The sequence below is a fragment of the Aythya fuligula genome, chromosome 21, assembly GCF_009819795.1.
Source record: "Aythya fuligula isolate bAytFul2 chromosome 21, bAytFul2.pri, whole genome shotgun sequence".
Lineage (NCBI taxonomy): Eukaryota > Metazoa > Chordata > Aves > Anseriformes > Anatidae > Aythya > Aythya fuligula.
This window is the reverse complement of record NC_045579.1, coordinates 3770789-3784523: the sequence shown is the minus strand read 5'-3', so window position 1 is coordinate 3784523 and position 13735 is coordinate 3770789. Positions and strand designations below refer to the sequence as shown.

Below are 13735 nucleotides of genomic sequence, written 5' to 3'. Positions count from 1 at the left end.
AAGGAGAAAAGAACAGACTGACAGATGCCATTACTTTTTGTCATCTTGGAGCAACATGGAACAGAGCAGGACTTGTGTCTATTTGCGGGATGTGAAATTGCCTGGGAATGAGTTATTTACATCTTCCTTCCTTCTAGAAGAAAGGCCGGGTAGTGCAACAAGAGGCCAATCTTTTGAGCTCGTAATATGCAGGTTTCATTTGAGCAAAGCACATACCCTATGTTCAGCTGATCTTAGCAAACTGGTGGCTTTTTTTCCCTGTCACTGCTCAAGACTACCAGTTCAATAATGTTAAACTCGTGGAGCAAAATGGGAATGGTGTGACGAGGACGGAATGCTGAAAACCTGCCTTCCTCTGGGTAAAGCGGGCAACTTTGCCATATTGAGTAAAAAAACACTGGAATCTGAAAACGTCCTCAGCCCTGCTGAGGGAGGATTTTTTTTTTTTCCTTTTCTTCTCTAGCACAACGTGTGCCAATGCCTGCACCATCTCAGAAGTGAAGAGAACGAAAACACCACCTCTCAGTTCAGCCCAGGTTGATTCAAACAGGCAATAACAAAACCCATGACAAATACCCAGAAAAAAAAAATAAAAAGGATCTCCAGCTATTTCCAATTTAAAAGAGCCTCTCTCTCTCTGCACTGACACCTTGAAAAAAGACAGACCCTGCACGGCATTAAAAAAAAGAATTAAACAAAAACCTCCTTAGGAATAATTTGCAATGCAGCTCTTGGTGCTAAAGCCTAAAAAAATGTCAGTTTATATAAACAACTAACTGAATTTTATCCACACCAATTATGGACATAAAGAAAAAAAAACCCATGAGATGGATGGCACAAATCCTGCCATTTAAGCAATATTTTCTTTAATTGGGAGTTTATGTTCGGACACCTTTCCTGTAAGACACTGCTTACATGGGCATTATTTTACTGGAAGACAGTGGGCACAGAATGGAATTACCCATATATAGCTGTGGAAAAGAGGGTCTCTATTCAAAGGCAGAGCGACTTAAAGCTGTGAAACGTTCCTTGTGCTCTAAAAAAAATTAAACAAATCCCATCCTGGTCGATTGAAGAAACTGAGCAATGAATATTATGAAGAATAACAGAAAATGTCCTCAAGAGAAAGTCACATGAAGTTCCCAATTTATCAACAGCTTGTAAGCACATGCTTAAACCAGCCCCTATTCAGGACAGTACTTGAGTGCATGCCTAACATTTAAGTATGTGCTTAAACCCCATTGACTTCAGAGAGCTTACCTGACTTCAAGTCAAACATATGCTTAAGTCTATCCCAGCAAAGCATTTAAGCATGTGATTAAGGCCTTGTGACTGTAACCAGGGTCTTAAACTGCTGGGATTGGGCAGGAAGGGAGACAGGAGTTAGAAAAGCTTCCACTAAGGACTGCCTGGTGGTTCTCCCTTTGCAACATTCTCAAGGCAATGGTTTAGGCCACGATTTTAATGAAACAAGCATACATCAAACCCTCTAATCTAAGGCACAATCAGGGTAAGACCTAAACAATTTGGTGTGTCCGTGTTTAAAAACAGCAAAGGGGTCACAGTTAGATCCGGGCAGCAGCCCCAGCTCCGGGCACACAGCTTGGAGCCTGGCTCACAGCTGTGAATCAAAGCTCACAGCTGACACTACAGAAAAGTAAACTCCAGTACCACTGGCAGAGGAGATGGAGAACCAGGGGTGTCAAGTCTAGATAGGTGACATGAAAATTTAATTACTTTAGAAACTGATTATGGAGGAAATGAACCCAGTGTTAAAGGGCAGGTGTTCCACAGAAAAGTCTGATTTTAAGGGAGTACCAGACCAGATTTGGTGGAGGCAGCAGTGCTGCTGCAGAGAGGCCCCCAAATCTCAGAGAAGGCGACTTGCCTAAACAAGTGAAGCCCAAGACTGCCAGGAAACCTTGAGCCCTTTGCCTCACTGCATGCACAAGGCTTCTACAACCAAGTAGAAGTGGACAAGTGCAGTGAGGGAACAGCCTCTCCAGAAAGGAGCCTGAATCAGAGGTGAGCAGGAGAGGCTCAGAGCACTTTGCATCGCCCCTTTGCTCTCCAGTGAGGAAGGGTTGGGCCGCCTGGACACGAGACTGCTTTCAGTCCACCCAGAAAGGACTCAGCTCACACAACAGCTCTCGGTTCACTTCAGGTGCTACCACGGAGTCCCCGGCGCAGCGGTTACCTGCATGCAGTGGTAGTGTGTGCTTTTCCCGTTCAGGTGGCAGCCGTGGTAGTACACGCTGCAGTCATCCAAGGGGCTGAAGCGCATGAAGCCGTGCTGGAGGGAGTTATCACGTTTCTTGTGCATGTTGTAATGCCGAATCACATCCTGTTTACTAGTGAATCTCTGGAGAGATACAGAGACAGAGTGAGACACACGTGATGGGAGTGGGTGAGTAATCCTGGGGGCAGGGATTTTTGTTGTTGTTGTTAATAAACTTATGGTACCGGGAGTCTAAAGCTCAGCAGCGGTCACCCCAAGAGAGTCAGATTAAAGACAAACTGTGTGCGTGTATTTTCTTGGTAAAGGGCAAGTGTATGCACATGAAAACTTTGAAGTAAACATGACACTGGGGTGATGTCCGGAATATGCTCCCTGCAGCTTTAAGGCTGCAATTCTTCTAACATAATTTTAGCTGCTACTATCTCAAGAACTGCTATAGTTAGAAAGCAAGCCAGTGAACTAAACAGCCTGCAAGAGAGTAATCCCAGCTTCCAAATCCCTCTCTGTAGTGGTTAGCAAGGCACTGGCTGCCACACTCATGTCAGACTAGAAACTGGGAAAAACACTCTGCTCTTTTATAGCATCTTCCCGTTATCAGTCATCTGCCACCCCTGCAAGGTGGGATTAGGGAACGGGTGCAGAACTTTCTTCCAGTCACAGGAAAAGCTGGTAGCAGAGCTCCGAGCTAAATCTGGATGACCAGAAGATCCCTTTCACCGTCTACCTGCTTGAAGTACTGAAGGGGTACCCCACTCTCGGAGCAGGCTAAGTGCCTTTAAAATGAAGCTTTTCATTTCTACTTCCCACAGACATCAATATTTAACAGAGAAGGTGGGAAAGTAAATCTGATTTTTTAAAATAAATCAATATCCATTTATTTTGAGGAGTAATTGGAAAGGCCTGTATTCTAATGTTTAACAACTTTTTCCAGTCTCCCTCACAGGAAACAAATGATTATCGCTTCCACTCTTTCCTCCTATAATATCAATCCTGATCAATCTCGTTGGTATTGGCATGGGAATAGATGGATATAGATTTCACCGGGAATCCCTTGGAGGCTGGAGGTATGATTTCCCAGGGCGTACGTACAGGATTGCTATTGCCAATCATCGTTAATTTGTGCCCACTTATTACAGAGCGTTACTTATTATAAAATATATCTCAGCCATAAAATAATTTGCATTTTAAAAAGCAGCCTAAATCCTTATTCCCTGCGAGACCAGACAGCTCCTTTGCAAGCAGCTTCCAGACTCCTTAGGAAATAATCATGAGGCCAATCATAATAATTTTTTTTCCCTGTCTTTCCATTCTTTGTGTTTCTCTCTTCGTGGTGCACGGCTATCCGTGTCGCAGTTGGGACAGCCTCATCTCGATTACCAAACGCTGGGCTGGCAGGACACTACACACATCCCAGAGAAAAACCCTCCTTGGATCAATAGAAACCCGCCGCGGAGCTCAGCAGAGCCAGATCAACTTCCCGCGCTGTGGTCAGACTCGTTCCTTTGAGACCAGAAGGTCTCAAGGGGTAGGGCAGGACTTGTGTCTGCTGCACGGTGGAGGCGAGCTCTGGGATTCCCCCTTACACACACGCAGCCTGACCACAGAAGTGGCAGAGGCGAGCTCGCAGACCTGGGCCGAGGGTAAACACTCCCGGCACGTGACTCGGCTGCCTTGACGTCGCTGCCCTGGCACTTCTCCCAGCAATTACGGCATCGCACATGCTCCTGCCCCCACGCTCTCCCCACAGATCCCGGCCTGCTGCTGGTCTTATTGGGTGTTTTGTTGCAGCTACTGCTGCTACAGCCTCGCTCGGGCAGCAGGAGGGGAAGAGGCAGACTAGCAGAACAGCATGCCCTGGTTTCGGGCACAATTTGTAACGAGGCAGAATTTATTCTCCTGGTTTCGCTGATGTAAATCTGGAGTAGCTCCCACTGACTTGAGCTGATCTATATTCTAGCAAATTCAAAATATATCTTGCCCTCTTTTCAGAGACAAAGAGCGATGAGGATGTGTGCATGTGGGACGGAGCACGGGGAGACACGAATCTTCCCGAGGCAGGACTCGGGGAGCTGTGCTGGTCCCTGCTTCCCGTTCCCTTACCTGGTAGTTGCACTCTGGGTCAAGGCAGTGGTAATGTTCTCGGTACTGGTATGCACAGTGTATGTGTCCACAGTGCTGGCTGCCAGAGAACCTGCGAGCACGAGAGGAGCACAGAAGGGAGAAAGGAAGAGAGTGAAACAGTGTCCTGTCCTGTCCTGTCCTGTCCTGTCCTGTCCTGGCAGCAGTGTCTGTAAGCACGGCACAAATGGAGTAGGTCCCACTCCTCCATCCCACGTGTTCAGGTCATCAAACACCATCGACTTGACCACCTCCGAGGGTAGTGATCCCTCCCACCTTCCCTTTGTTATTTGTCACTGCTTAAAAAGGTGTTTCCTGAGCAAGATCTTTCTGGGCTTTTACCTCCCCGAGCTGCATGTGCTTTTCTTGGAAATTCACCTCCATTATTTAGAAGCCGCTTACCTGGGAAGAGTAAGAAAGTGCGGCTGGTTCCCTGAACTACATACCACACAGATCTAGTTTGGATATCTCAGCTGTGAGTTTCAGAAACTTCCCACACCACGAGGAGACCAATTAACATCAGTCAAATACAGACCCTAGGCATGTGCGCATCCAGCAGGACCTCAGAAAAGCTCAGGCATTCGTTTGTTTGTACAAGTTATGCCTCGGTGTTTTTCTTTCTAGTTGCAATACGGTGTCACGCTACTGGGAAGGCTGCAAAGCAGCAGAGGGTAAGCCACAAAGGCAGTGGAAAATCATGGCACGATTATGTAGGAGCTCTTCCAGTGAGATGGAGAGTAAGGGAAGGACAGGGCGATGGAGCAGCAGGGCCAGGATGAACGCTGCAGGCAGACCTATGTGCACGTCCCTCCTCATGCACAACAGCACTGACCAGTCCCACTAATCATCATTTTCCACGTGGATGCAGCATTTGCTCACGACAAGATACTGCAAGGCAGAGCCACGGGGCTTCCAGCCTGCCTCACGTGCAGGTGAGAGCAGGGCACAAGGACAGCAGCCAGCAACGCGCACCCGCTCCATTCGCCACCACCCAGCCTTCCATGCAACAAATCTGGGAAGTCCTGGCATACGGGGTGGGAAAAAAGGGCAGAAAGGCCGAATGGTATCTGCAGATAAATGGACGCGTGGGCTGACAGACAGAGCAGTAACTGGGGAAGGGGTGGTGCAGCGCCGGGCTGCTCCGTGCAGGGATCTCCGGTGCATGTTCCTGAGGAACCTGGAGGAGCTTGAAAGGGAAAAGCAGCGGAGGGAAGGGGACTCAGAAGGGAAACATTCAAAGATAAAGTGCCATCTGCTCAAAGGTTCCTCACGTCACTTTGTGCTAAACGCACCGGGAGCGCACATGATAAAGGGCATCGGAAAGAAATGGGGAAGGAGAGAGGGAAAAAAAGGAAAAAAAGGAAAAAAAAGGAAAAAAAGGAAAAAAAGGAAAAAAAGGAAAAAAAGGGGGGTGAAGGTGTTCTGGGGCAATGGGTGGAGGGGGCAGGAGCAGGGAGGATTACGGAGTGTTGTAAGGGGCACTGTGTAAGCACTAAGCTGCAGGGCAGGAAAGGGAACCGGGATGAAAAGCAGCACTAAATACACGTCCTGAAGTGCAGTGAGGAAGAGGAGGTCAACTGTGGAGACAGCAGGGCCTCCTGGAGATGGAGAGGGGGCTTAATTGACAGAAAAGATAGACAATGCTAAAAAATTAAATGACTTCTTTGCCTCAGCGTTCACAAAGGGAGACGGGGACAGATGCCAGGAGCAGACTTGCCTTTCCCTGGGGAAGGAGAAGAAATACTGCAGGAAATCGGGATCACGCCAGAACAGGTGATTGAGAAACTGGAACAAACCCCGGCAGCGGAGAAGAAACAAACCACAAGGCAAACAGCAACGCTGGCTGCGCAAACAGAGGTGTGGAGCTGGGAGGGGAGGCGGCGAGCCCGGCCGGCGGCGGGGCAGCGGCGAGGCTGGCACGGGGCACGGGCAGCAGCCTGAGTCACCGGGACACCAAGCAGTACCCCAGCAGCCGGTCCTGCTGCTCCGGGGCTGCGTGTCAGCAGCCTGGAAAGGCCGAGGAACTGCTCGGCGGAAAGCTTCCTCCCTGCCGCAGGGATGAGATGGGGAGGAGAGAGCAAAGGGCTGGAGGGTTGGGGAGTGCTGGCCAGGCAGGGAGGAGGGGAAGACAGAGAGCTGGCAAAGGCAGCTCTCCGGCAGAGCTGTCCAAAAGGGCATCCCAAGCGAGGATGCGAACGCAGCAGAGATGCCAACTGCAGCAGCAGAAGGGCCAGGCACCAAAGAAATCCGCCCGGATGGGATGAGTTACTTGGAGCATCCCAACAGGAGCCGCTCACAGGCTCAGCTCCAAGGGCATCAGCTGAGAGAGCTCCCCGGCCCTGCAAACCCTGCCCTGGCAGAGGTGTGAGCGTGTGAGTGAGTGTGTGAGTGTGTGTGTGAGTGTGTGTGAGTGTGTGTGTGCATGGGTGGGAGTGGTTGTGGGTGTGTTTGTGGGGTGCCCAGCGCAGGAAGGGAGCGGCGGGCGCTCGACCACGCTCAGCGCCCGGGGCAGGAGGGAAGCGGCACGCACAGCACCACGGGGCGAGGCGGCTCCTGCAGTCTGCAGGGCCAGGCTCCTAAAGGGTTATCTTTATCCTCTGTTTCTTCTGACACTTGAAACAGTTCAAAGCTATTAATTTTTAAAGCACAGCATCTGTTTAGCTTTTCCCTAACAGGAAAGCTCGCGCAGCACCCACTCACTTACACGCACACACACGCGCCCATCTCCATGCCCTGCTCCGAGGAGCATCGACACCCCTGGTAATTTACAGGACCGGACCCGCAGTTTGCATGCACATGAGCAGGCACGAGCACACGCACACCTGATTGCAAACTCGCAGCCCATTTCAGCACGCCGATATGCAAATCCAGGCTCCTGAGTTGTGCGCACAGGCACAGAGATTCATTTTCACAAGTGCAACTCCCTCCCCCTTCCCTTACTTTAATCTCTTCACTTTTTTTTTTTTTTTTTTTTTTGCCAGAAAGAACTAGTCTCGATCTGGCAAGAGTTAGAACGAAAAAACCAAGATAAATAAATAATAATAAAAATAATAAATAAAGAAGTCAGCATGCTTAGTGAGTGTTTACAGACTCATTACCCTGTAACGATGATGTGAAAGAAGGAAGAAAAAAACCCACCCCAATTACAAGGGGGGGAGGAAACCCACACAGAAATAAATATTTAAGCAAGTGCTGCCAGAAGCACCATCTGCTGAGGCACTAATAATAATAATAATAATTTTTTCTGTGGTCTTTTTTTTTTTTTTTAATTATAAATATAGAGGGGAAAAAAAAAAAGCACAAAAAAACAACCCAACCCAAACTAGCTAAGTAAGAGGTTTTGTTTTGTTGTGTGAGAGAATGGATTATCCCTGGGCAGCTTTTGGCAGTGGCTTTGGCAAACTCATTAAGCTAATTATGCAGCGCAGACATACAGTGTCGTGTCTCTCTCCCCCCACACACCCCCCCACCCCCTTGATTTTAAGGCTTTAAACTGTTTTTAAAATTGTGTGTAAATTGAAGGGAAGTGGCTGTGCTGCCAACGGGCGGCTTGCGGAGCTCTCTGAGCAGGATGTGGTGTCCCTGAGCTATCTCACAAGCCTCCCTCGGTTACCTGCCTGACCCCGGGGAAGGGGCTTGCAGAGCGCTCCGAGGCGTGGATGTGGTCGCGATTACACAGGGCTCTGCTTCAGAGGGGAACTGGGGACAGAGCGAGTGGCATCGCCTCTCCCTCTGCAACCTCCGAGCACAACCCAGCTCCGTCTCAGCAGTCAAAGGGCGTTGCTGCTCCTGCCCCACACCGAGCTGGGCTCGGAGCCCTGCTCTCGTTCCCGGACCCTCCCAGGAGGCAGCGAGGGGCTGATGTGTGTGCAAATGTCCTCTCTTCCCACGTGGTCTTCTGTCTTTCTCCTACATCATGGGTTTGGGCAGAAGGGCTGCAGGGGCATCGCCTTTGGGTCTGTTCCTGCCTCCCCTGCCCACGTGCCAAAGCCTCCCTCGCAGCTCCCCAGCAGCCGGCTGCCCCCAGGGAGCTTCTGGAGGTGGCAGCAAGGTGGGGACGCACGCTGCACGTCTCCCTCCCCGCTTGCTAGGAAGTGCCCGAGTGCTGGTGGGAGCAAACCCTTCACTTTTATCTCTAGAGAGAAGGGTTTGCTTGTTTCCCTACCGGTGTCCTTCCATAAACAGGGGGCTGGCATGGTTAGCTCCGTGCCAGTACGGAGGGAGGATCCAGCAGGCCAGGAGCAGGGGCTGGTGAGTGACAAAAAGAGGCAGGTGTCGTGCAATAACCTCCCCTGTCCCTGGTGGCATCGCCCCGTGCAGCACTGCAGCCTGGGCTCCCTCTCAGCATCGCTTGTTCCTCGTCCAGAGCTGAGCTGAGGTGCCCCAGCCCGCACCTTCCTCACAAAGGGTTTCTCAAATAAAGGAGCTGCAAAATATCCTGGGGTAAATATCCCCCCCTGACACTGAGACCTGCCTAAACTCAGTTTCACTCGTGGATTCCTCCCAGCCTGGGTTCTCAGGGGTGAGATGTTCTCTGCCTGCCTCCCGTGGGCACTGGACGTGGCAGGGGGAAGAGGCAGGAGCTGGCACCGCAGCGGGCACAGCCTGACAGCTAGGAGACGGCGCTCCCATTTACATCACGGGCTTCTGCAGGGAAACATTTTTCCACTATTTGTCACAACGTCTAACAGCTCTGGGGAGCCGAGCATGCTCTTGGCATGCCTGTACACCTCTCACAGCTACTGCTCTCCCAGGCAGGGGAACAGAGCGAGCACAGATGCCAGAGGGAAATGGAAGTGCCAAGGGCTGCTTTAAACACTTGGCCCGGCTGGCCAAGACCTCCTGCCTCCCCCCACCACTCCGCCCTCGTCCTTCCAGCCCTCTCCCCAAGAAAGCCCGGAGTTTTGCCTACCTGGCAATATACTTCTGGTAAATATTTACATCTTCGCTGACAGCTGGTTTGTCAGTGGGTAATCCGTTCCTAGTGAGAAACACACAGGGCAGAGCTGGTTAGCGGAGGGACAGGGCACGGCCGCGCTCCTGGTTTCGCTCTCACGCCTCGAGGTATCTGGGTACCCGTGTGCGGACCTGGGGTGGCCACGGGAAGACCAAGAGCTCCCTGAGCACCTTGCAATCCCACCTGCTTTTGCAGAGATGAGGCATTTATGTACCTTAATCACAAAACAACCAAACAGCACCCAAATGCCATATGAGCTCGGGTGACTAGGCACCGTTAGGAAGCAGAAAGTTGCATCCTACTCACCCTCTCCTCCTACTCACGGCAGCTCTGCAGCCTGGTTTAACAAGGACACCTTTGCCCAGGGTTTGCTTGGAGTTAAGATGAGCTCAGGGCAGGTTTCATAGCATTAGGTGGCAGAGCTGCAACCCGTGGCTGGGATATGTGCGTATGTGTGAGAGGGAGGGGTAATTCCTGCCAGGGTTTTGGGCCCAGGGGGGTCTGAAGGGGAAGGCAGGTCCCAGACAGCAGGGAGCACCTCCTCCACCAGCGCAGTTAATGAGCTGCCTTCCTTTAGCACAAAACCCTGTGTCTAGCAGGCAGCCTGAAGGAGAAGGATCAGAGCCTCCAGTGCTCCGGTGTGTGATCGGGTGCCCCAGGTCACCCCCAGCCCCACCACCATGCCCCAGCCAAGGCAGTCTTGGGGCACGGGGAGGAGGGATCACCATGGTGCTGCAAACCCCATCCGCAGGCGGCAGGAAATGAGCACGAGAAAGGCAATCAGACTGGGATCCCAGCGCAACGCGGAGGCAGAGGAGCGGAGGCTCGCAGCCCCCGCACACAGCTCGACGGTGGCCGCGGCGCAGCCGGCAGCTGAGCACCTTGGAGACCCGGCAGGCACAGAGCCCCCGGCCACGTCACCCCTCACAACAAGGCACTGTGCCTCCAGGAATATTTACAGCAGTGGTTTTTAGTAAGAGCAGTGCCTGCCTGCCATCTGGAGCACGTACCAGCTTCACCCCGACCAGGGAGCAGAAGAGAACAGCAATAATCCTTTACCCTCTGCCGTACAGCCAGGTGAGGATTCAGCCCAAGGCTTCCCAACAGTGAGGACAGGTAAATCCGAGCCATCAGAACAAAACAGGCACGTGCCTCCCTCCCTGCTTGCAGCCTGACTCAGATAAATCAGGGGACTGTAAGACTTAAAGGGTCTATTGGGCAGAATTTGGCCCGTTTTCACGAGGCAGCAGAGGTTTCAGGACCCCCAGCAGCCCTGGCACTCTCACCGTGCCATGGCATGAATGCAGCGTGGTGTTGTGTCTGTGCCCCTCGGTCCAACGCTGGCTTTCCTGCAGCTCCCACCTCTGGAAGCCAAGCTACGAAGGAAGCCAAGGTTTGGCAAGGCCTTTGGCCATCTCCATTCAGTCCACAGCATCGCTGCAGAGATTGCCAGCACTGTGTGTGTAGGAGGTTATTAGTGGTAATTGGGCTAATGAGTTTGCCCAGTCTGGGGGGTAATTGAATCACCTCTATTTGTGTAAGGAACAGGCAAATTGAGAAGACACAGGCCTGGTCCCACAAAAGCACGTCTATGCCTAACTCCTATGAAAATTAATGGGAATTAGGCACTAAAATGTCTTCAGTGGTCTGGGACGCACAAAAGGCCCCATCTTGCCAACAGCCAGCAGAGTTTTGCCATCGAGTTGGATGGCAGCGAGGATCAGGCTCTCCTGCAGCCATGGCTGGCCGCCTGGGGCACCGCAGGGAGAAGGAAGGAAGCAGTTACGATCTCGACCTCAGAGTGCTGACAGCACCACGTCCCCTTATCTGTCCTTTCAGCAGACAACCCCAGGAGCTAGTGGGCTCTGGATTCATGGCTGTGACTGCGGGAGGCAGGCCACAGCCTCAGTGCAGACGAGACAAAAGGAGCTGTAAGGCTGACAGAGGAACAGGCACGGAGCGAGCAGAAACATCTCATTAACGGCATGAGCTGTAATGCCCCTGATCCACACGCAGGCTTTAGGCACGAACCCTAATACAAAGCTAAGAGCAGGAGGACACTTACTTTACTGTAGAGACTGTTCCAGTTGTGATGGAGTCTGTCTTGGAGAAAGTTGACTTCAGGTACTCGGGAGTGTTGAATGGCAATGAGACGGACTGCTCCGGGCCGGCCACGGGCGTGCTGCTGGGGGTGCTGGCGAGGGGAGCAGGGGCCAGGCTGGGTGCTGGAGCCTTCACCGGAGTGAGCTTCTGGATGTTCCTCACGTCGTACTTGGAAGGGCGACCCACCTTGCCTGTCTTGAAGGCGATGGCTCCTCCCATGTCCGGGCTTCCTTCTCCAGGCTTGAAGAGGTGCAGGTACTTGACGTTTTCGAGGTCGTACTTGGAGGCCTTCTTGTACGTGTTGCCGTTCTGTGGCCTGATGCTCTCGCCCGTCTTCAGCTTCTGAATGAAGAAGTCGTATTTGGAGGCCCGCGACATCAGGCCCTGCATCTGGGAACTGCTCGGAGAGGGCAGCGGCAGGATGGTGGCTTTGGTCTCCGTCAGCAGGGAGGCATCGGGCCCTGGCACCCGGATGGGCTGCGACAGCACCGAGGAGCCTTCCTTGCCCAGCTTGGAGCCCAGCTCCTCCGATTTGGCCAAGTGCATGGGCCAGGAGAGCTGCTCTCCAGCCTTCAGCTTGCGGATGTACTCCTCGTACTTGGAGAAGCGGGCTCGTTTGCTCAGGGCGTCCTCGCCGGAGAGAGAGGCCGCGGTGGCGGTGGCCTCTGAGGTAGCAGCGTTCAGCTTGTCGAAGCTGATCTTGCGGGCCAGCTCGTCCCGCATGTTCTGGTCATCGTAGCCAAACATGCCCAGGAACTCATTCATGGTGGTGGCCGCGTAGTCTCGCAGCGATGAAGCTTCCCCTGCAGAGAACCAGAAGGAGAGAGTCACGCCAGGGGCTGATTTTTCTTCTTCTCCTCCTCTACCGGCACTGGGAGCGGGGAGGGGGGGGTAAGGGAAGAGGGGAACATGATCTACTGACGTTTGGCTCACTTGTTAGGTTTTACGACTCTTAAATTAATTTGTTTTAAAAAAAAAAGTAATTAATACTGGGGTAAAATAAAAAGAGTTCATCAATGCCAGGAAAATCAATTTCCTAAATGTTCTAGCCGATGGCTTTTCAGTACATTAAACAAAGTTTCATAAATGTCTCTGCACTCTTGCCTTGGCCTAATATGAAGAAAAAGTAATTTTACTGGAAGTGAGACCGGCGCCGATACGCCGGGGTTCGCGCGGCTCTGTCCTTGTGTGCGGGTGCACGTGGATGGAGCTGGCGGGGGACAGGGGCAGAGGAAGGGATGGGGGTGCCCATGGAGTGGTGCAAAATGGGTCCAAGCCTTCTCCCCACTAGGATTTGGGGCTGGGGACAGGAGACCCCGATGTGGGCTCCAGAGGAGGGACTGCCTGTCCCCGTGGTTGGGGGGCTGCTCTGCTGGGGGGAATGGGGAGCTGAGCCAACGCCGCCTGCCTCCGGTCTCCTCCTCCCTGCCCTGCTCCCCCAGCAGCCTCCCAGGCCACCAGGAGGGGAAGAACACACATCTGGAGGTCACCCAATATCAGTGGAAAGGAGGAAATAAAGATCGCTCTGATGTGGCAGCTTGGACTCATTTAGGCTTCAGTCTGACACTGCATTCCTCCTCCTCCTCCTCCTCCTCCTCCTCCTCCTCCTCCTCCTCCTCCTCCTCCTCTCCCTCTTGCTTTCTCCCGCGGAGTAAAGATTTGCTGTGTGCAGGAGTCCTTCAAACCTCCCTCGCCATCTCTTCCACTCCCTCCCTGGAGCTCTCGGGGGCACCAAGGCTCCCGGGGCCAGCACCAGCAGGTGCCCCGGCAGCAGGTGGAGGTTTGGGTCCGGAGCTCAAACCCAACCAGTGCTGACTTGAAACGTGGTTGGAAAGGAAAGCATCAAGGCACAGAACTGGTCAATGGATCCGAGGTGTGAAAATGGACCCCTAGGAGCTGGGATCTGACAACCTGGGATGCCAGATGCCTGGGCACACATTTGCGTGAGCACTTTTGCACACACAAGTCCCAGTGAGTGAGCAAAGTCCCAGCTCAGCAGCCACCAGCTCGCACAAATCTGTGCCTGTGGGACCATGAGGAGAGAGAGGCTGCCTGAAACAGGCACTAAAACGTGCACAACCATGAGAGTCACATTCCTGAGTCAATACTTTTCCACAGCCATCGAAATTATCCTTCACACACACATTTAATTTAATGAATTCAAATCATTCCATCCTGCTTTCAGGTTGTTCTCTTTCCTACCTCTTCTTCTCTCCTCTCCACCTCCATCTTAGTGTAACCCTATGAGCAATAAAGGTGATTAATCCCCAGAAATCCCTGATGGGTCTAACAAGTGTTACAGGAAGACCCCATTTCTG

General features: G+C 52.3%; 1 protein-coding gene across 5 annotated transcripts in view; it reads right to left on the bottom strand.

Annotated features, from left to right (window-relative positions):
- Positions 1-13735, bottom strand: part of CASZ1 (castor zinc finger 1) — a 233970-nt gene that overhangs the window by 30250 nt on the left and 189985 nt on the right. For all 5 annotated transcript variants that reach the window (XM_032201411.1, XM_032201410.1, XM_032201408.1 and 2 more), the window contains 4 exons: positions 11380-12220; positions 9270-9338; positions 4340-4430; positions 2198-2362 (listed from right to left, as the gene is read on the bottom strand). In XM_032201411.1, coding sequence (XP_032057302.1) covers positions 2198-2362; positions 4340-4430; positions 9270-9338; positions 11380-12220 — 1166 coding nt within the window. The remainder of the gene's footprint in view (positions 1-2197; positions 2363-4339; positions 4431-9269; positions 9339-11379; positions 12221-13735) is intronic.